Genomic DNA, 24,425 nt, shown 5'->3' on the forward strand with positions numbered 1-24,425 from the left:
TTGACAGGTGGACTGTTGAGTGAAGGAGGAACTAGTTAAGAAATCATACTCAAGAGTGGTGATCAATGGCTGGGTGAAGATCAGCAACAAGTGACGTCCCTCAGGGGTCAGTACTGGGACCAATGCTCTTCAGTATCTTCATCAGTAGTGCAATCAAGTGCACCTTCAGAAAGTCTGTAGATGATATCAAGCTGTTTGTTGCAGTCAACACGCCTGAGGGACGGGATGCTATCCAGACAGACCTAGACAGGCTGAAGCAGTGGGTTCAGGAGAACCTCATGAGATTCAATAAATCAAGTGCAAAGCCTTGCACCTGGGTAATGGCAGCCCTCACTATCAATACAAGCTAAAGGATGAAAGTACTGAGCACAGCTCTGTCTAAAAGACATTAGGGGTCCTGTTGGATGGCAAGCTAGACATCAATGAGTAATGTGCCCTCATAGCTCAGAAGGCTGACTGCATCCTGGGCTGCATCAAAAGAAGCATAGTCAGCAGGGCAAGGGAGGTGATCCTGACCCTATACTCTATGATGGTGCAACCTCTTCTGGAGGCACTGCATTCAGGTATGGAGTACATGAAAGTACAGTACAAAAAAGTCATGGATCTGCAAAAGCACGTCCAGAGCAGGGCCATAAAAGTGATCCAAGGGATGAAACACTTCCTCTCCAATGACAGGCTGAGAAAGATGAGGCTGTTCAGCCTAGAAAAAAAGGCTTTGGGGAGACCCAATAGCAGTCATTCAGTATCTAAAGGAGTACTTAAAGAAAGAAAACTCCTTATCAGAGTCTACTGTGATAGGACATGAGGAAACAGTTTCAAACTGAAAAAGGGGGGGGATTTAGATTGAAGAGGTCAAAGTTGTATTTCTTGGGTTTTTTTTTTGTTTTGTTTTAATAAATAAGGGCAGTGAAACATAGGAACACACTGGTTGCCCAGAGACGTGGTGGATACTCCATCCCTGGAGAGCTCACTTTATGATTTTTGGGGCAGGGTTCCCTTCTTTTTGTCAGGCTGGATAGAACTCTGATCAATGTGATCTTAGCTGTAGATGCCCCTGTTCATTGTAGGGAGTTGGACTAGATTACCCTTGAAGGTCCCTTTGAACAGAAATAATTCTATGATTCTAACACATTGCCCAGAGAGGAGGTTAGGAGGGGATTCTCATTCTTGGAGTTACTCAGAAAACATGAGCAATTTGCCCTTTGATGAGGACTGGACTAAATGAGTTCAAAGTCCCTCCAACCAAATACTCAGACTCAGTTTAAATACTTCACAAATCTCAAAGCAGAAACTGAAGCAAACATCCTGTGTCATAATCCCACCCTGGAAGTGTTCAGTGGAGTTGGCCTAGATGATAACTTTCACTATAGCTCATATAGTTTCAATAGTCAAGATTGAGGAGCATCTTGCTATAGACAGATGCACCAAGGCTGTAAGGAAAAGCTAAAGATCTTTCTTCTCTTTGTACATTAATAGATGTTAGCTAAAATAATACTGCAAGCTAATTAGGTAACATACCATCTGTCTCCTTGCACATTCAACATTTGGGTATATTTCTTGGAAATATGCCCAGATTTTTTCCTCCATCTTTAAAATTATTACAGAAGGTTACAAGTGGAGACAAGTTTGTTCTAGCAATTCAGAAATCAAGGCCACTAAACACACCCAGACAAGGCAGTAGTATTTCTTCACATCCAAACACTAGCTTAACAGATATATCACTTGTGAGAAGTTTCCGCTTTAAGAAAACGAAATTAAACAGCCTAGAGATCTGCAAATATCCCAGTAGTTTGGGTACTGGAATTCTCAAATATAGATCAGTCAGATGTCTGACATTGCCTATCAGGTTATTCCTAGGGGTGAGTGAGCTGTGGATGAGTTCCAAACATCTCAAACATTTCCAACCCTTTCTTCTTCCTGTGCTTCGCATACGGCAGTTAAGTAGCTTAATGGTTATATGAAAATCAGCACATACTACATCAAGAATATTTCTAGAGGTTTTTAGCACAGCGCAAATGATCTACGATTCTGATTAGATCACTTTCTCATAAAAAGGTAGCTCCATTCAGTTGGCTCATACCTGATTACTGGCGGCCATTATCAAGGTTCTCGTAGGCGCAGATTGGGGTTTACCACTGGGCATAGGCAATGCTGGTGGTAAACTGGCCATAAGTTGAGTCGGTGCTTGCAGACTGAACTGGTAAACATTAGGAGCTGTGCAAGGTGGTGTATCAGAATCCTTTTGGCAGAGAAAAAGGGGAAAAGAAAAGCAACTTTACAGAAAATACAGCATATACAGTCTATGAATGTGAAAATGCATCCAAATATAATCTCTCATGAACACTGTAAAGATTCTTTCAGTGGTAAGAAAATAGAATATAAACTAGTACTATGTTTATTTCACACATCTAGCAGTTTAGACTAAGTTAAACTGAATCTGCATTACAAAGACAAAGTCAGCAGGTCCATGGTGATAACAAATCAGTTCTGGTCAGCTCATCTACGGCCAAGTAAAGCCTCTTCTATCTAATTAGAATTAAAAGGTAGAAACTACATCTGGAAAAAAAACAATGCAAGAATAGTGACAGTGAAATGAGAACTACAATTGCAGGTGTCTTGATAGAATCAGTCCTCAGAACAGTGTTATGCACTGTACTTAACTGTATGGAAAAGTTACTCAAACTCTTACAGTCTCCTCTCATTCAACCTACCAAAGTTAGAGCTCCACCTACCAAGAAACAAGGAGATGGCCAATCAGACAAGACTAACATATAAGCACTAGTTATCTGCTTCAATACTAGTTAGGAGTTCTCATCACTTTCCATTGGAGGTATGCACAGTTCTTCAGAGGAAAGCAAGATGGATGCAAGACAACAGAAATACTGTAATGGAGCTCACTACTATATTTCTTACTCTTCCTTCTTCCAGCCTGACCAACAGCAATTGCATATGCATCATAAGCAGAGTTAACACTGCACATCTGAGGCACTCAAGAGCACTCAAGCAAAGAGGCAAACACGGATCCAGAAGTTTACAAATACTCTTGACACTTCAGATCCATGTCTGAAAGATGAGCTCTGGCCCTCACCAGTGTAAGGGCTACAGAGATTACACTGTCAAAAGACAAATACAGGAATAAGATCCCCCTAATGCTTTTAGCTAATTATGTAGGGATGAAGCTACAGTAACTGCAGTAAGCACCTAGGTAAGTTCACAATCTTTTTATTGGTCCTTTGAATGCCTATTGCCTATTGTAGCCCTTCACAAAAATACCTGAAGAGATGCTTTTGGAAACGGATACAGCTTTATTCTACTGACAACTTCCCATTTTAAAACCTATTCTTTAAATCAATTTCAACTTCCCAAATAAAAACACAGTATTCAAAAGGAAGATTTCTACCATTCATATCTCTGACTAGAGATTGAACAAGGTGTTCAATTTACCTTCTTGTAGGTAAGGAAAAAGCATGGAGGAGAAACAACAAGCGTTACTGAGGAAGCCAGATCAAACTGCAACTTTTGCTTGACTAACAGGATCCCTAGTTTTCTGTCTAGGCAGAAATAGTGAAACAACAAATTTACTGAAATGATCTCATGATGCAAATGCCCCTACCTAACATCAGGAACCCTTTACTAACTAGGTCTCACCATAAGAGTTTATTTAAATTCCATTAACAACTCAAGGGTTAGATACAAGTTAAGATGCAAGGTAAAGTTTATAGATATACCCATCCTTCAGCACAATAGTTCACTCTCCACTAATATCATGTGATTTAATTATATTTACAGGTATCCCTTCCAAAATCTAACTGCATGGAAGTAGTGTTTTCTGCTTTGTTTCATGACATTGCTAGACAATTCAATCTTTTCAACTGACAACAGCTACTATTCTAGGAATTCAATTTTCAATATTTCTTTTAAATACATGGACCAAACAAGTTTTAGAATCTCAGTCAATTTTTATGATTGTTCCTCTGAGGAAAAAAAAATATCTAACTAACCTAGAAGTCAATATTAAGAAATCAAAACCTTTAACAAGGGAATGAAAGTGCCTTGGTAGCATAATATACACAAGTTGTCCCCTATAAACGTACAAGAACGAACTAGAGATCTTGGCAAAGATATTCTTAATATCCCATTCTCCAGCCTTCTTCCATCAGTTTCTCACTTTCCTACAACATTCAGAGTTGGAAGCTGTAAGAACAAGGACTATTTCTATACAAATTGTATTCTTTGAAAGCAAAGAACTGAGCACTGGTGCCTATAGTTGGAACTTTACTGTAAAGATTTTTTCCACATGCTCCTCTCAATGTGTTATTACAACATCAGGAGCAAAGTGATCTAATAGATAACTGCTGCCATTCCTACTCCTTTCACTTCCTCCATTATTGCTCTCTCCATTGTACTTGCATTAGCATTTGCCATTATGAGCCAATTCTGAGGGAAACCACAGAAACAGCAATCTCCTTTTTCTAGTTTTACCCTCTGAATCAACTCACCACAAGTTCAGTTGAGTATGAATGCATAAAAACCCAAGGAGCAACTAAGCAAAGTCATCCCTAGAAAGAACAACTAGTGGATTTACTGAACAGTAGTACGAAACCACACTCCTTAGAGAAAAAAGTAACACTAGGAGAAATTCAGGCATTTCAAAGAAGTTCAGCCAAAGCACTGAAGAACTTCAATGTATAACCTTGCTTGAATGGCTTTAGTCCAGCACGCTCAAATCTTGCTGACAAATCCACATACTTCCAAGGTGATGTGAAGTGTGTTAAATCCTCATCCCATTTCACCCCAGCTTGTGCCATTTCCCTTTTTGGTAGGTGGAGCCATAAGTTTAATAGACTATGGTATAATAAAATAGAAGGAGATCAACATTTGCCTACAGAATATTACAGGACAGTGAATTTACATCAATCAAAAAAGTTGCACCCTTCCTATCTGCCAATCCATAAACAATACAAAACCTCAAACAAGATGCAACTGATTTTTCTGTCCTTAGTTAAACTGCATTACAAAAACAAAATGTTTGTCATTGCTAAAAGGAAACGGGGGAAAAGTGTAAGAACATATATAACAGAAGCAAACTGAAAAATATACCTCCAAAGCTAGTAGTGGTTTCACAGAAATACAACTGAAGTTAATCTAATTAGAACCTTCCAGTATGAAAAATACAAGAAAAATGCTCCTTTAGCCTGTGTTATCTTCTCCAATGCCTGCAAAATTACTCCTTATTTTAATCATTATTAAACAAAAGATATTTCCCCAAAGTGTGTCATTTCAAACTTCCTTTATTATTCCTACTACTTTCATTTCATGGGTTTTCAATTGGCCTGAATTGATAAGAGTACCATAACATTCCAAATTTTGCAGGTAAATGTTTTTCAAATTAAGCATTCAATTATAGCACTTATTAATGCAAGTTGAGCATATAAATGTTCAGTTTAGGTTTTCTTCCATCCTAAAATGGCTTTGGCACCTCTTTTTCAGGTGAGGTAATATTAATATATGGCAAGAATATAATTAGCTGGAGGTGTCAAGAAGTAGCCTAACTCATGAAATTGTGCTTCTTTCTCCTTACCTCACAGACACCACAGCAGTAAAATCAAGTTTTATTTCTTGATTCACAATTCCTCTGCACCTTCTGTTGCTCAGAATAATTTATCAAATGACCTATTTTTCCAAACTCCGCCTCCTGGAGAGTCTACTCTTACATCAAGTGGGTATACATAATAAAAAGCCTGCTCAAGCAACTGAGAGAGAAGAACTGACAAAAGACAAGACAGTATAAAGCAGCACATAAGAATATGGGTTAAGAAAACAAAAGCAAAGCATAGGACTGGAGAGTGAAAAAGGAAAATAATCAGGAAAGAGCAGTAATGGCAAAATTCGTTCCACAGAAAGCGTCAGAAGCCTCCACAGTAAGAACAGGGAGAAAAGTTTTAAGAGATTTGGGGAGGGAAGGTTTCAAGGTAACTGGCTGCTTTACTTGGAAATAGATTTAAGTAGTGACTTGAGTCAACCTTTCTTGAGAGACTAAAGACTGAGTTGCTTTTTTTTTTTTTTTTTTTTTTTTAAGAGGACCCGTTTCCCCTTATTTGTTCAGGAAGAAGGAAGAACAAGACAGTACAAGCATTCTATCAGAAGATGATCAATTATCCATGAATATTTGAATGGTAACTTCAGTTAGGGCATGAGAACACTCAGACTAGTACAAAGGTAGAGAAGTAAAAAGATAGAAAAGTAATTTTCTGTGCAGCTTTTGTTCTCAGATTGAGAATTGTTGGGCCACAGTCCTCCTGCCCACCCCCCTACACACACTTAACCAAAACTCAATAAAATAAATCAGAGTCACTACACAGATATAACAAGTCTGCAAGAAGAGCTGTTACAGTAACTGTTTTGAAGTGTCAGTGTCTGTCCTAATGCAGATAAGCACATGCCTTATACCTGCAAACTTCATCCCTTTAAAGAAGAAAGCAAAATTAGGACAGATGATGCCATTTTTACCACCTCCAAATTGTGAAGTTCAACAGTTTCTGCCAATAAGCTGAAATTCACAGCCCTTGAGACTAAGAGGAATAAAAGGGAAATGCTGGTAATCAAATACTTTGAGCCCAAGTACTAAATACAAATACTGCACAGCAAGTAACAGTTCTTAAGTCAGTGTGGATCTTGTATTCAGCAGAATGAAAGCAATAGCGAGGAACGGTCTTGGCAGCCATTAATCTACTACTTTAATAACATTAGTATCTGATCACAATAGTGAATACTTAATATTTGAAGACAGTGAAAAGACGTTCCACAAAACATCAAAGGTACTGGTTGGCGTATCCCCTCACAGTGGCAGAATGGTGGGCAGATCAAGCAGTGACATTCTGACAAAATATTATAAAGGCTGAACAGCAACGATTACAGCTAAAATTCAGGAACAGGCTGAAACACATATAATGTTTAGAGAGCTGAATAGACTACACAGCTTACTTTGTTCACTGGAACTTCCACTACCTCAACAGGGCTGTATGATCTTGAGGATTCAAAAACGTTCATGAAATAATCTTGTCATACAAGCTCAAAGGAAGCTACCATTAGAGGCATTCTGAGATAATGTGTACAAGATTTCCTACAAACTTCCAACAAAATTTTGAGATTGTGCAGGACTAGATTTTCAGAGATTATGCATCTACTAGATTTCAAAACCAGCCTTAGAACTTTCCTATGATCAATTACATTAGTTACTGATACGCAGGTACCACTGTCACATTCAATTCTAAACTCTGGCACAAGGGCATCAAAACTACAGAGTATATTTAGCACCAGGTTATACTAGACCAAAATTGGACTGAAAGAAATATACCATAAGTATTTCTATTTGGCAGAGATCATTGGTTAGGTAAATATTCTCCAGCACTACTAAGATTTTGCGAATTATTTTGCAAATTAATGGAAGGAAGGTCTCCATAACACTTCAGCAATAAGAAAGAAGACCAGCAGTTGCAAAGCACACATCCAGAACAGAAAATTTAAGAAAGACATTTGGTTATTTAGTTTCTCTAACTGGTATCTGTAGTTAGCCCCAGCCTGCAGAGGGGCAAAGGTGAACGTCTGGTTTTAGATTGCTGCATCAGTCACTAAATCAGTAGGAGGGTTCAAATGAGTTTTCCTGATATCAGACATTTATTTTCTATTTCAGAACAGTTTGATTCTTGCTCCCACAGAGAAAAAGCTCAGACACTTTGCACTGTCCTTGATAGCAAAGACATTTATAAAGCACTTTCGAAAGGAAGAACTTCATACAACCAGCAGCATTATTTATTTCAGCATCTGCTGGATCATTTGGGAACATGCAGTAGTTTATAACTTACCTGTGGGCAAGAAAAGAATACATGCTGCTTTTTTAATCAGGGCAGCATATGGCAGGCACTTTAAATAGCTGCACAGTTGAATACTTCATTCAGAAAAAATATACTATATAGATCAGTGATAATTAACAGAAGCCAAGAAATACACATACAATCATACGTTCTGATGACCACTTTCCTTGTATTCATAGGCTCTTTTCTAGCATGTACTAGAATATTTACATTGCCTACAGAACTGAGCTAACAGAATGGCAATGTTAGTACTCAGAATTTTGCAGTCAAATGTCACTATGAGTTAGAGGCCTCTGCTGACATCTACAGTATGATAAATCCACAAACTGAGCAGCACAGATAGCAAGAGATATCATGAGTCAGATTTTGCTTCTAAGAGGACTGATCTGAAATCCACTAGATCCTAGCAAAGCTTTTCTTTTTTTGTGATTGAGATTTCAGTTTGCTAGGACTCATGAAGGACAACAAAACTAGAACTTCATCAGACAGACGTTGTTAGCATTTTGTTAACTATTTTTACTACCTTGGAAAATCCATACAAATTATGATCTTTATATCTGGAAGAGAGCAAACCATCAATCTAGGATCTCCTTGCCTCCTGCACTTTCTTGACAATCTGCATCTTCCTTTCAGTCTTCAGTATCAAATTTCGTAAGATTTAATTTGAGATGAATACAGAATCATCATTTCACAAGATCAGAGCTAACACTATATAGACCTCTATTAACATTAACACCATATTCTCTTGTCTTAAACTGGTACTGAATGAAGCTCACTCCATCACATACCTATTTGCAGCATGCACTAAAAGTCTTGGCACAAAGAAGTTCTCACACATGATGGAATTTTCTTTGCTGGAGCCTGAGCATAATACTATACCAGATCAAACCATAGAACCTCCTTAACTTCAGAATGCATTTCTCTTTCTGAAAGAAGTACAACTCAGAGTTACTCAACAAGAATATTATCATCCTTGCATATCCAAGTGTGAATAGGATGGACTCAGTTGTCAGAAACTTGTTGTTTCACTGCAAATTAAGGAATATGCTAGCAGTCTAAAGGACACTGTACCAACAAACAGGGTATAGAAGAGGGATAAGCACATAGAAAAATAAGAAGCCTAATGTCCAAGTAGCATCACCTCTGTTTACTTCTGGAACATACAAGCTAACTGCAAGTCCTTGTTGAGAGCTTTTCCATTTTTCACTTACTAATTTATCTGATAATTAGGCTGTTAAGTTTCATCTTGCAATGTCAGGCAAAACAGGACTAAGGGGAAGTCAATACAGTTCATGCCCCCAGTTGAGAGTGCATGACATTAAGCAAACATTTGCAATTTCTCATAAAACATATCTTACAGCTCTTATCTTCTTCACTTTCCTACTCAAATCAGTAACACAGCTAGCAACACCAGCAAACACTATGCTGTTCTTTTTCCATTTGCCAGATGGTGCAACTAAAGTATTTACCATATCTACTAGAGGGAGAAAAGACAATACAAAAAAAATCAGTAGTGTTAAGGAATTACAGGTTACCAGAAGATACAAATTAATGCTTTTGTTCTTCACAATGAAATCCACAATTTTTAATTCCATGTTTGTCCAGTTTTTGAAAGCTTTGACTTTTGAAAGTCAAGAAACAGGTACTTGGACTTGGCACCACCTCCAGTTACTCACAGTTGTACTTAACTGGATATTGCATCTTCTCTCAGTCAGTACTGATACCTAACAAATGTGATTCAATAGATTTCTGAGTATCTCACACAAAGCGAGTTTGTGCTTTATCATCTGCACAGCCCAACTCCACTAATTTAAAACCATACCAAAAGAAAACACCTGACAATTGTTAAGCATCTGGGAACATACCTACATAAACTACTGCTTCATCTTCCATGAAGTTACAATAGTGTCTAGCAATCATTTTCAAACTGCACTTTCCAACAAGGAAGCTGACAAGCTTACATGGTAGGGCCTCTGACCATTAGAACATGAATTGACTGTTTGGCTGAAAACAACGCAGTATTATTCATTCTCATGGTAAAATACGATTGTCACATTTAAGGTGCAAGAAAACAGGACTGGAAATTGAGAATGAGATTTTTCTTGATAGGAAGATTTAATTAAGAGATTTTTACTATCCTGTTTAATTAGCTACTGTCATCTTGAAACATACATCTTATTACATCTCACTACTACTACAATGGGTACCAAAGATTTAGGATGGAACAAAGACCTATTTCACTTAACAAAGAAGTAATTATCTGAGCAGGGAAAGTTATTAATTTGCTGCAGTAGCTCAGGTACAGTATCACATGTTTTGAGAAGACTGATAAACTCTGCTTATTAGTTTAGAACATTAAAATAAAAAAGCTTACAATGTCACTGCCAGAGAGTGATGATACAGACGACGCAGATGAGCCAGAGGATAACTGTTGCGTACTAGCCAATGACAAAGTCAAGCGTTGGTTGTAAGATGATTCAGAGTCTCTGTTGTTGTTCTGTTCTCCATTGCATGGAGCTATCTGGTCTCTTATTTTCAACCTATTATCTGTTAACAGAAAACATGAGCATCAATTAAGAGCACAGAATACAACACACGGATCCTCAAATCTAAGAATTACTTCTGTTTAACAAGCCAACAAACTGAAAAACAAGCTCAGAAAACTAGTTTCGGATCAAAAAGTTAAAAATTTCTTTTTTTTTTTTTCCCTTAAGTTTCCTTAACAATACCTGAAATAATTCATTTCAAAGCACAGTTATTTTGAACTGCACCAAATCAAAGAAAAAAATGTTTCAGTTGGTTTCAAAAGATTTGCTATACCTACCAAGTTCAGGTGATAAATTAATTTTGCTCCCCCACTTCTTTTTAATCCAGGCCCTGTAGTCAATCACTTCTTGGGTCACTTTGATGATTCTACCTAATGTGCTAAAAAATATTTAAATTAAGACTATTGGTTACATACATACTTGCAAGCATTTCAAAAAGCACTGAAATTACGTTTGGAATCCGTTTAAGATATCCCTAACCAAAGAATCTTTTTGAACCTGCATTTCCTTACATCAGCATATAAGTCACTGAAGGATCACACTTTAAGTTAGTTTATTACTTATCTCCTACCATGCCAACTTGAAAGCACTGACACAGGTAAGATTTTCACTTCTAAATGGAACTCAACTAAATTCCCAGGAAAGTACATACAAATTGTATTTTGTTTGAAAAAGGCAAGTTAGAGGCTCTTGCACTTCCCCAAACAAAAAGTAGTCCTTCCACTCCATTAGAACATTCATATAACGTGCTGAAGACAATGTCCTAGCTCCTCAAATCATCTTCACACTGAATAGAGACTCTCCCTAGTATTTGTATTTGCTTATGGGTTTACAAGGCACCTTGAAAGATCCCTACAATTGTAAAGGAAGTATCATGGATTGCGACATAGTAGACACAAGATACAGACCAGCAAAAAATCCCACATAAAATTAGAATTTAAGGAAATTTTTTAAAGGTAACTAGCTGTGAGAACAAGTCCACCTGATCCTTTTATCTTCTTAACTCATGATCAGTTGTCAACAAGTAGAGTAGCTTTTTACTGCATACCTTCCCAGCATTCATACAGGTGAACTGTATGTTATCTTGAACAGTTTTGTCCTAGTTTAATAAATCAATTTTCAACTTCTCCTTCTATTAGAGGCTGGGAGATGAAACACTAACTACATTAATGCTTACTATACATGCTCAAGATCCATGAAGGACCAACTATTGTACAAAAACAGGCTATGAAAAGCTATCCATCCTAGAAAAATGTCAAATTATTTTAATTGCAAAAATCTTCAACAGTTGTAATAAAGCTTTTTTATTAATTTCACACCATAAAAGGTATGCTGCACCTTCATTGGTATTTTTGAGGTGTATTAATAAGAAGGATATATAGCCTAGAAGTATTCACACTGCCTTTATTAGGACATTTCAACTCCTCAGCAAGGAGCAACAGTTCTGCTACATTAGGCATCGTAATTCTACTGCAAGACCAAGTTCCACGTTTCCCATTTAGATTCCCAACTTTAAAAAACATGCCAGTGTGTCAAAATTGAAACAGGAATTTTAAGCAAACTTTGGACCATACGACATCACTTAAGTAATAAGTCGAGCAGATGTAGAAGATCCTGATGTACAGAACAAGTGTCATCTCTTATTCTATTACGTTCTATTATTCTATTATTCTTATTCTATTATGTAATATTCTATTACATAAATGCTGTAATGCATGCTGGAAAATACAACCTTGAATTTTACATACAGAATTGAATGCTTTGACATGATTGTCACCAATATCTTAATGAATTCTTGGGATTCACAGCTCAACAACTAAGTAGAGTACCTTAAAAAGGAACAGCACACCTTCTAGCTGTCACTACATTACAATTATAATGCAAATAAATCTTAAGATCATTCTTAAAATGCTCAGATGGCTGATAAGATTCAATGAGGCAATATCTAAAGCTCCAGCCAGTTTTCCTCAGCACAAAAAACACTACCTGTAGAAGACAGTTAAAGGGACTGAGCTTCTGAACTATCTCCCTGATAGTAAATGAGCAACAATCTAAAGCAAGAAGGATCTGCTTGAGCACGTGGATTAGGAAAAAATGTAAAGCCTTTGATGAGATAAACACTGTGTAGGGAAAGCTGATATTGCTGATATTTCTTAAGACAATATGCATTCTAGTGAAGCAAATGGAAGACTGCTTCAGATAGTACTTCTGCAATCTGTGTCAGCAGATCTTGCAGATCAATTTAACATTCCCTTTGACACTCCTGGGGACACTCAGGGGTAGCCCAAACCTAACATACAGACCTACCAGCAGTTAGATCTAGTGGGTCAAAACAGATCAAACAGCTTTCAAGCACAGAGACAGAGAAAACACTTCATGTATCACACAGACTAGTTTTAAGATTCTCATCTGTAAATGACAACCCCACACATGCAAAACCTTGCCAAAGCTTCCTCCAACTCTCAGCTCTGGTCTTCTGGCATGATAGTATCTTTCCCTCATCTACCCCCACCATTCATTTACCTCCAAGGAGGGACCTGTTAGGAATCCAGAACTCAACAGACTGAACAAAGATTTCACTCTTAGTTATACTGAAGAGATATCATAGCAGAACCAGATATCCATTCCTTATTTTGTATGACCTGATCTGCCTCCCAAATGTGGCTATGGTGCTGTTTAGGGATGCTGTCTGAGCACACACTGATACTTCAAACAATATGACAAGTCAGTATTGTAGGCCAGCATTCTGATCTACAGACATGTTATAATTCCCAAGGATAAATTTATGTCATGTATATATACACACACACACAGCCTCCCAGCATAACTTATGTCTGTCAAGCAATATAATAACACTCCCTCCATCTTATCCTGAGCAATTTTCTGCTGCTTCTCTTGCTTCTGTTCTGTCCTTCAAGAAACCACATGAAAACTGGATCAGCTTCTTTAGGAGACAGCAGTGTTGATGTAGTTTCTTTCAGTCAGACCAGAGAGTTAAACCGACCCAGCTTCTGACTGCAGGCTCATTAGATCTAACCAAAGGCAAGAATCAGTAATACATAGATCAAGAAGAAACTGAGCTGCTAACAGGAAGATGAGACCATGGATAGATAGGCTAGACAAGGTATAATGAATTTCCTACTAAAGAAACACTTCCTTCCAAGATGACATGAAACTGTTTGGTCCAGAAATCTGCAGAACAGTCTATTAACCTCTCACGAAGCATTCTAGAAAGACAACGTGAGGAAGACCAAGAACAAAGAGTTAAGGTAATTTCTGTAACACTGACTAACTACCTTTAAGACTCAAATGATTAGTTTCTTCTCAGCACAAAGACAAAATACAATGAGCAGCCTAGACAAAAGATAGCCTTTACTCCCAGTACACTTCAAATGTTTTATTTGGAAGCTTAAATAAAATGACAGAGTAATTTGGATGTGCCCGTCCTGCTCTGGGGGGTCATGTTAGCACAGAACATGGATGAGTAAGGCCTGTGCTGAAAGAGCAAAATCTGACTTAGTTTGAAACAGAGAATATCAGAAGCAGCAGTTGACTAGAAAGCTTTAAGTTACCTTAGACTTTTGCTTCTTCGGGTTGGACTAACACTGGACAAAAGGCAACGATCACTAAGAAAGATCTGAAAGCTACTGACATGGTTGTTAACATACAAAACAAGACTATACACAAGATGTACACAGGTTTCCCCTGAAAAGAGTTGATAACAATTCAAACTCACCAGGCTGTTTTCACGCTTCAGGGAAAGACAGCCCCAGTTATGGCAACACTGAACAGGTTAGTCTTCATCGAAAGCTGTATCTTTTATGACACCTGACATATTGCTACCTGACTGAATGGTAAGTTACAGGTATGACAAGTTCTGAAACTCATATCATTGGCACAGACAGCCCAAAATAGGAGAACAGGTCAGATGTATTAACATCTGCTGAAACACAGCCACTGGGATTTCTCAAGTTTGGAGCTTCCTACATACAGTATCTTCCTACATACAGTAACAAGTGTACTTACTGATGACATCTAAGACTTGCATTAAATGTATTTACAAATTTAGTTTTGATGTCTAATATAAACAGAGGCACCCTATAAGAAAATGACTATGACCCTTGAAGAATCTCAAAAGTTGTTAACTAGGGCCTAAGACAAGCAAAACTTCATATATCCCTAAGTCCTTCTACCCATATGTACATAGGAATAAAGCAACACGTTATCAGACAGTACACACTCAAGAGATGCACCTTAATCTTAAAACAGCAATCTTAAATGTTAATGTGTAACACTTCCACTCTTCCTACCTATCTCCATCACAGGGCATGAATTGTCTAAGTCTTCAAATGTTGTTCCACAAGAAAACAGATTCACAGGCACTATTAAAACCTGTGAGTATTAAAGCCACAAACAAAAGTTGACTTACTTATGGTAAACTTAGCATACATGCAGTTGTCTTACCAAATAATAAACTTACTATAGGATAACTATTCCCCTTTGCAATGCTGGAAATTAACACCTTGACTAATTTTGCAATTTTATCTGTAAGGTTAACATGACTTCCAATAGCCACTTCTCTCTGCAATTAGCTGGGGAGCTCAGAATACTACTAGAATTCTAGGGAAGTCCCAGAGCAGATACGTCCTCTGATCTATTCCAGTTTGCACTGAAGGTTAGGCTTAAACATCACATGCTAGAGCAGATGCATGAAAATGTGACATAGCTGTGATACCTTCATTTTTTTCTCCTCATCAAAAAACATACTTCAGCATAATTTGCAAAGTTAAGAGCTGAGAACACACTGAGCTGTACAGTGTTTCTATGAAAGACATCAAAATGTGCTCTAAAAATGACATTTAGGAGTATGTTAGCTTTCAACAGCAGTTCAAATATTACTGCCTAAGTGAATTTATTCTAATAGCTTAATTTCATACAAAGCCTTTTAAAATAGTTTGGGGGCCACATATTAAAGAACAGGGCAAATTTCTACTCTGTCTAGTTTACACAAAATTTTGTTCAAGCTCATTTCTCTGCTGTAATGCAGACAGAAATCAAATCAAATTTCAAGTCAACAGTCTTCTCTTTGCAATACTTCAGGCAGAACCTTTGTGAATAGGCTACTCTGGCATTCTTGCACACTAAGAAACCTCACACTGGATTAATTCTGGCTTTTGTCATGCTGTCTTCATTTCAATGCTGCACATGAAGGTATTACACTCTCATAGCACTGGACCAGCCTGGATTTCTAGGCAGATTTCAATACAACTGCAGTTAAACAATAAAGAGCAATATTCCTTTTATTGATTAGACTCAACATTCCTAATTGATTACAGAAACAAACAATATTCAAAAAGTGGACTAATTACCTCTCAGAATCTCTATTTGGATATGATCTTGCAAGTGGTGATACTGCATGGCTAAGAACAATGTAGGCATAATCAAAAACTTGTTTCACTTGCATGGCACCGTAAGAACTTCTGCCAACGTCGTTTCCTGAAATAATGTGACAATCATCAGATCACCTTTTTTAGTATCAGTAACCAGAAAATCATTCATACTTAAAGCTCAGAAGCCTTAAAAATACAACTTTACTTTGTTTAAACTAGTCAGACCAAACTATTCATATCAGGTACAACTAAGTGTGTCCATCTCATTACAGGATGCTAGCTTTAGGAATGACACTCAAAATGATGCATTCAGTACAGCATGTGAAAAATACTGATATATTACAGCCTGAAAGAAACAAAGTATAGCTATGAACAAAGCTTGAAGCTGATCTCTAAGAAAGAACCTACCCCACTTACCAGTAAAGATTTGGCAAACCAAACTTAGCTTGGAATTTCACTTGTGCAACTGCATTATCTTCACTGAACCAATGGCCAGATATACTTACATTAACTCTATTTAAGCTTCTCAAAACTACAGCTGAATAAGCCAAAGCATATAGGGTGCTTATCTTCTCAGGATAGCCAATTTCTCAAAATCTTTATCACGTAGGATTCCACGAGTCTGTACACAAGCATTGCCTGTGCTCAAGTTCGCATTAGTTCTTGACTGTCTCTTTAAGCACATTCTACTTAGAGCAGAACTCCTTCCAAACCCAGTGCCTCACAAGGAACCACAGAAGTTATGAACATACAGAAAACATACAGCTAAAGCTTCTGTATCAGCGACCACATACAGGCATAGGCCTTCTATTTGACACCCAGGAAGACCTTGTCAGCATTAGCAAGAAACCAGTTGGGGTTTCTGTAGATATTTTTGGTACCAGACACCAAAGGTTCACTGTCACCACTCAATTTAAAGAACACTTGAAAATAATTTCCCTCAAATTGCATGCCCAAAATACAGATTAGATCTTGAGTGAGTAAAAAGCAGCTTACAGTAAAAGGTTCACCCCTTCAGAACGATACTTTAATGTCGTGAGAACACTGGAAATGTACAAACCACTGAAAGTATTTAAGACTGCAAATGAAATCAATGCCCATGAACAACATATAATAAAAAATCCTCTTTGAAAATTGATACAGAAAGAATCAAGTCTATCATTTGGAAAGTGAATTCTAATGAGGCTGAATTTGACTCAAGAGGAAACTTTCACTCACTGAAGTATACTGGTTCACTAAGACATTACAGATATGCTAAAATTTGCCATGCAGGAAAAGCAGCATCAGCTTTACTACTTGACAATATATTGCAGTACTTCAAGATTCTCCAACAATTATGCCATTTGAACAAGAAAGGGTAACTAAATGAAAACAGATTGGGAATCAGAGCACTTTGGGAACACAGGATGTTTTCAGTAACATATATGATTAATTTAAAACCTGATTACAAAGGACTTCATGTTTACTGAAGTAAATGAGCATCTCACATAACATACTGCTGAAGTTTCCAGCAGTTACTAGACTTAAAATTATGAAAGCCTCTCTAAAAGAAGGTATTTACAACTGGACTCCACCCTGAAGTAGAAGCAGGTCTTGGAAAGCAAACTTGAGAAGAAGCATGTTGTAGTTCAGTGCTTCACTGCTAAGTAGTTAACAGATACTTTCCTGAAGGATTTAGTCCAAGGGTAACTGCATAGAGACCCAAGGTATGCCAGCAGTCAAGATAACAGAACAAAGACATTATACTAGAGAAAATAGATTAATTCAGTACACATTCTCCAGGGGCAGAAGCAGCAATGATACTGATTTCACTTAACGACATACAAAAGAAAATTAAGCCAGAAAACAATAAAGAAACAAAAATAGTATTTACAAGGGGCTAAACACATGCAATTGCACCTACCACTTCTACCACTAGATTTACATAACAGGAATTGAGCACACAAAGTCAAGAAATTACATTAGCCTAGCCTATTATGCTGTTAAGGCAACTACATGTAATGCGTGTTCTGGAAGGAACAAACGAAAACACTACTGCTACTAACAGCAAGTCACTCCTTTTGACAGTAGTTGTCACCTCTGCTGTTCTGCCAGCAAAAGAAACCACAAGCCTTCCCTAATCCACAGCAAACCAGGGCAGTTTGATTTAAACCACCAAAGTTGCATATGAGCCTTCGCTAAAGCAGATTTGAGAAGAGGCAGGATAACCCATGCTGTAGCATGCCTAAGTCCCTGGATTGCCTCACTCTGCACCTGTAATTGGTTCATAAAAATATCTGAATAAGTGGTTTTATTCAATTATACAGTCTGCAAGGCTTCTGACTGGCACTGCAGTTGAAAAGCAGGTATGAAAGCCAAAGCTATGTGACTTACTATGAATAGTACCCAGTTAAGTCTGTATTTTCAGGAATAAATTATCTTCTGATAAATTATTCTTGTTAGCTCATCACATCTTACATACCTGAGCATCCTTTCATCACAATCTAAACTGAACAGCTAAAGCACAAGCCCAAATGCTTTCATGCAAATTCACAGACTTCAACCTCAGAAACACATTAGTAGGTAACAATGGTGCATAATTTCACATCTAATTCCATCCTCATTCATTTTCATAAAAAAGGGGCTCATCCCTGCAGAAGCATACCTAGGACTTCCAGCAGCAACTATCAGTACTATCATTCTGCCAAGTAGCCTTTCATTACCTGAAGCAGTTTCAAAAACACGGCCTGGAAAGACAAAGGTACAACCATGAGCTAAAACTGAAGCAGGCCTGGTTTTGTTAAGCTATTACCTACTAATTAGATCTTTTCACAACACTTGACATTAAGAAGTTCTTTCAGCTGCTATCCTCAGTGTATTTACATATTTTTATAAATGCATGTATTTTACACACACATATACCCACACCTTCTAATGACAAATAGCAGATACTGAACAGTTGTAATGAATACCTCTGGAAAGTTACTAAGACTAGAACAGATAACGCCAATAGCTGCCAAGGGTATTTGCTTCTCACGCTTGTGGAATATCAAGATGCAGAATAGCAAGTAATATGAAGATAATTTGACCTATAAGTTAAGTAGTCCTTTTCCAATGAAACCATATGAAAATTAACATATGAGCTTCTGCGAGTGACTACAGAATCCAGGAATAGAGAATGAAGAATGCCACCTTTCTCATGAAAAGAATAACAGACATGAAACAGCAGGTCCTAGATCACAACTTTCTACATTTGCTGCCACCATTCTGAGCCAAGATTAAATCAGTCCTATCCTGAGCATCAAAAACATGCCTGATGAACCTTGATAATCTCCAACAACTTGCTGAATAAATTCCAAGTTTGTTAAAAACCACAGATTAAAGATTTGTGACCTACAATAAGAGTTTTGCCTTCCAAAACAGGATACTGGAAGGTGAATCCCACACATACAAGCCTCCACTAGGATGATATAATTTACCCTGCTCCAATTTGCTCCCATGGGTTGCAATTCTCCTCAACAGTTTTTAGAAATTGATGCAGTAGTGGCTTCAAGAGATTTTACTGAAAATCCTTTCACTGATTAATAATAAGGGAGAGATTTTCATCCCATTATCCTGTCCTAGAATACTATTAAGTCAACGTAAAGAATCCTAAGGCATTAATGAAGATCAGATATCACTTTAAGATACATCAAAGACTAGATTTGATACCTCAAAGTCAGATTAAGAGACTTCCCAGTGTAGATTCCCAACGTCTTTCTTGGAATCTGTGATCTCAAATCACAGAAATTATAAACTTCTTGTGCTCAACGAACTGTCTTGGAGACTCTCAGAGGAAATCCTGCAGCACCCAAGTAAATCTCACCCAAGCTAAAACCACTACATCCAGAACTGATGCCTGTTCCTTCCGGATTAGGAATCAACAACGTCCTAAATAGGAACAACAAAAGTACCAACCTGCTTTGATTACGTTATTTATCTGTTAGTCAAACATTATTTTATACTAAAATGTGCCTCAGACGTAAAGAAACCAATCCCACTGAATTTAATCCTGTTCCTTCTAAAGTTATGAGTTTCATCTTTCAGCACTGTACTGTACTCATGAGATCTTACTCAATGAGCTATTCTTACATTCTAGGAAATCTTACTCCTAGTTCCAACAGATAAGTTCTGCAGCTTTATGGTAGCTACCAGAAAGTATTTGATCACTAGAGCCCAAAGAGATAATCTATTTCAAGTTGTCAGCTTTTATTTGCCTTGTCAAAATACTTTCTCCCGTAAAAGTTACATCATCGCAGTCTATAGAATATCACTTAAAATGTAATTCTTACCAGCTATTGAGACCATGCAATTATAGATCTTCCTTCCAAATCAGTTTTTTGGCTACTGCAAGATTTATGCTATAAGAAACAACTGAAAGCCCCTAATGGACATCTTATTTTTCCTTCTTCTTCAAGGAGAAAATAGAGAGAAGAACAATTAAAAGGCTTAACTGTAAGTCAAAATTAAAATATTGTTCAGTGTAAGAAATTTCTAAGTCCTCAGTAGGTAGGAAGATCAGATAAAGGTTTCTGATTCCAAAGAAATGTACTCATGCTGCCATTGGAATGGATTCTCAGGCAAATAATACACAGCTACTGAATGAAAGCTGAACATGACAGAAGTTGCACAAAACCATACTTAGGCCTGGCCAAGCACAGAAGTAATGATGGACACAAGCTTAGAGCTACATATGTAGAGGTGACCAGACATAACTACCCTAGCATGCAACCTGTTATAAAGTATGAACACTCAGTACACTGAGTATTTAGAAAACAGCTAAACTTCAGTTCCTGAATCATTGCTTTTGAAGCGCTATACATAACAGTCTAAGGACAAGGTGTGACAGCATAAAGGATAACTGCCACTTACAGTCTAGAAATACTAATGCTGAAGACCAGATTAACCAAAGTTTCATTTCATGGAAAAGTTGGTTTAGAATTCCAGCTACATATGAAAATGTAAGTGGAATCCAAACTGACAGCTTTAAGGAACTTAATAAAAATCAGTTGTCATTACTCTGAACATGAAGAAGTCTTCAAGAAATCTGTTCTAACTTACAACAGATATACAACTAAAACTGACATTTGCTGAAGGTCCACATACAACTCAGAAACCAACTGCACATATCAGACTCTCCCTACCAACACCATAATCTAGTCATTCCCTTGATACACATTCATGAGTGTACACCCATATTTCTGTGCAGTCTCTACTGTACCATCATGCAGATTAAGTACATTATGAGCTGCATTTATTTCCTATATGGAATAATTTACATTATAAAATGGCCTGGGTTGAAAAGGACCTCGAAGATCATCTAGATTCAACCCCACTGCCATGGGCAAGGCCACCAATCACTAGACCGGGCTGCCCAGAGCCACATCCAGCCTGGCCTTGAATGCCTCCAGGGATGGGGCATCCACAACCTCCTTGGGCAACCTGTTCCAGTGCGTCACCACCCTCTGTGTGAGGAACCTCCTCCTAATATCTAACCAAAACCTCCCCTGTCTCAGTTTAAGACCATTCCACCATGTCCTATCACTATCCATCTTCATAAACAGGAGGGGAATGGCTGTTTACATGCTCCCTTCAAATACAAGAAGGCCACAATAAGGTATCCCTGCAGCTTTCTATTCTCCAAGCTGAACAAAAGCCCAGTTCCCTCAATCTTTTATCGTAAGAGAGCTCCAGCCCTCTGACCATCTTAGTGGCTCTCTTCTGGACCCGCTCCAAGAGCTCCACGTCCTTCCTGTACTGGGTTCCCCAAGCCTGGATGCAGCACTGCAGATATGGCCTCACAAGAGCCAACTAGAGAGGGACAATCACCTCCTTCTCCCTGCTGACCACCCTTTTTTTTTTTTTTATTGCAGCCCAGAACACAGCTGGCCTTCCAGGCTACAGGTGCACACTGCTGACTCACGTCCAGCTTCTTGCCCACCACAACCCCCAACTTCTTCTCCACAGGGCTGCTCTCAAGATCTTTCCCCAGTCTACATAAATACCTGGGATTGCCCCAGCCCAAGTGCAACCTTGCACTTAGCCTTGTTGAACCTTATTAGGTTCATATGGACCCACATCTCCAGCCTATCCAGATCCCTCTGGATGGCTTCCTTTTCCTCCAGTGTATCAACTGCATCACTCAGCTTGGTGTCATTTACAAACTTGTGAGGGTGCACTCGATGCCATCATCTGTATTATTGATAAAGATGCTGAAGAGCACCAGCCCTCAAGACCACACCTTGGGGGACACCACTCAAGACCAGCCTCCACCTAGACACAGACTCACTGATCACAACCCTTTGGCTGCAACCAGCAAGTTCTCAATCCACCAAACTGTCCATCTTTCAAATCCATACCTCTCCAATGCAGAGAGAAGAATGTCGTTATATGTAGAATAGCACCACAGACTGTGGCAGGAAAACTATACCTTCCTTTCTCTCATAGCAAAAAAAAAAAAAAAAAAAAAAAAAAACCGTTCTCCCTATAGTAACTCCTCTTCTAGGATTTCCTAGATCTCTTTCCATCATTATTTCCACCACTAGAAATAATGCTAGAGAACCTTAAGTGCACATTTCTGAACTTCCAGTGCACCATTTATTTGCTTCATCTGCATACAATCTAGTTTACTCAGGCTAAAAATAGTCGCATATTTTGGTTCCTTACCCCTCAGTTCATCTCAGTTGGTGTATCACACCACCAAGAAGCCTTCACTCTGAACAGCATCTTCTCAATACATTTAATAGATTTTAGAGACTTTAAGGTAAGTTTGAGAGTAAAAGTTGAGCCAGAGCCCCAGAGTACTGCAAGAAGCATACAGTCTTACCAGGCAGCAGAGGATCTTCAATACATAACATGGATGGTCTGTATCCATTTGTCATGACTTTCATGATTTCTTCTTTGGCAATATAGGCACCTCCATTTTTTATTCTAATACCAGTTTTCAAGTAGTTAAAATTCCTTCCATAGAGTTCAAAAAATTCTATCAGAAGCATTCCAAGGTTTTCATCAGCTCTTCTGGCATCAATTCTTGGATGCAGCTGTGACAAAACAGTTACTAATTATTAAAAATCACCATTTGTCAGACTACAACAATACAACAAAAGCTCTCATTTAAGCTGAGTATCATCTCTACAAAAGTCTGAACTGAGTCATTAATTCATGTACTTAAATTGTTTTTGTGTAACCAAGAGGGGGCAGCACTTCAGCAGCATATGGAAAAAGAATTATTTCTTGCCACCTCCAAAACTTCTCCTAAGCCAATAGTAATGAAGCACAAAGAATCACAAAATCATAAGGTTGGAGAAGACTACTGCATTAAGGTTTATTAACAGTAATAGTTGTTTTTTCTGTTTCTTGTTTAAAAAAAAAAAATCAGGCTTAGCATTTTCAGAAGCAGAAAAACTATTTGCTCCAACCGAAGTAGCTCTTTAATCCACCTATTATGTACTTCGCACTCACAGAAATATTACTGCCACAGAAATACATTAATAGTTAATATTCTTTAACGATGTCTAAAATATCTGCCAGTTTTAATGATGTTAATGCTTAACCAATGAACATATAATTAAAACAATTTGACTGTTTAATTTCTTAAACACCAAAATCAACTACTCTCTACATTCAGTACCAGTAGTCTAAGAAGTAGCAGACCAATTGCATCCAAGCAGATTTAACACCAGTAAGACCATTCAGTTACTGGAATAGACATAGGAAAGTGATGTAATCTTCATCACAGGACCTGTTATAGAAAGCAATGCAGTGTCTCTACACTGTTAACAGGTCTCCTGTTGCTATTCCAATTCACAAATCTTAAGAGGTTTTAGATGTAGTCTAACAGAGTTGCCAAAGATTGAACATCTAGAGCTATTGCAGAATAAAACTATGCATTGCTACTGATTGTAAAGGAACAGCATCCTCACTAAGAAGGCTGAGTGACAGAAACCAAGATAAAGAACACACAAGCAAATAAATAAGGGACAGACTTACCTGCAGGAAACTAATTGCCATTAAAATTAGGCTATAAGAGCTAATTCCACCAGTAAAAACTTCATTCAAGTCCCTCTGAAGTAGGAACTGTTTTAATACTAAAATCAAGTAAGGCAGCAAGGAATATTTCTGTAAAGCAAAATAGTTCTTATCAAAGATACTACCAACATTCCAAAACAAAGCAAATACTGAATCTCAAAATAAGATTAATCTAATACAAAAATGTTGTTCAGTAGCGCACCATTACATGTTTCCTCAGGAAGAACTGAAACATGCACATACACAAAACTTATGCAAATATAAAACACACAAATATACAAACTCATACTTGATATAGTAGCCTACATAAATTTAATTTCTCCCATCTCCTTCCTAACAGGATTATCTCCAAATTCATCTTGATTATCAGCCTAATTCAGTCAATGCTTTTCATCTAAACAGTACTTTTAATGCACAGAGTAAAAATGAGCTTGATCGTAAGTACTTACATACAGAATAATTGTCACTAGACATTGTCTAACAAGACTGTATTCATACTCAAGCATCGTTAAAATTTATTGTAAAATTTAAAGTAACCAAAACCTGAACAGCCTTGCTTTAGAAGCACT

The 24,425-nt window shown here is 37.7% G+C and overlaps 1 protein-coding gene across 6 annotated transcripts in view; it reads right to left on the minus strand.

The window, feature by feature from the left end:
- TENT4A (terminal nucleotidyltransferase 4A) overlaps window positions 1-24,425 on the minus strand; it is a 53,621-nt gene that overhangs the window by 11,121 nt on the left and 18,075 nt on the right. For 2 of the 6 annotated variants that reach the window (XM_052703505.1, XM_052703506.1), the window contains exons 6-11: window positions 23,818-23,946; window positions 22,655-22,868; window positions 15,790-15,916; window positions 10,699-10,799; window positions 10,249-10,421; window positions 2,081-2,239 (exon numbers count right to left, since the gene is read on the minus strand). In XM_052703505.1, coding sequence (XP_052559465.1) covers window positions 2,081-2,239; window positions 10,249-10,421; window positions 10,699-10,799; window positions 15,790-15,916; window positions 22,655-22,868; window positions 23,818-23,946 — 903 coding nt within the window. The remainder of the gene's footprint in view (window positions 1-2,080; window positions 2,240-10,248; window positions 10,422-10,698; window positions 10,800-15,789; window positions 15,917-22,654; window positions 22,869-23,817; window positions 23,947-24,425) is intronic. The other 4 variants (XM_052703510.1, XM_052703511.1, XM_052703507.1 and 1 more) reach the window with 2 other exon arrangements.

Source organism: Tympanuchus pallidicinctus, unplaced genomic scaffold (assembly GCF_026119805.1).
Source record: "Tympanuchus pallidicinctus isolate F22 unplaced genomic scaffold, pur_lepc_1.0 scaffold5, whole genome shotgun sequence".
Taxonomy (NCBI): domain Eukaryota; kingdom Metazoa; phylum Chordata; class Aves; order Galliformes; family Phasianidae; genus Tympanuchus; species Tympanuchus pallidicinctus.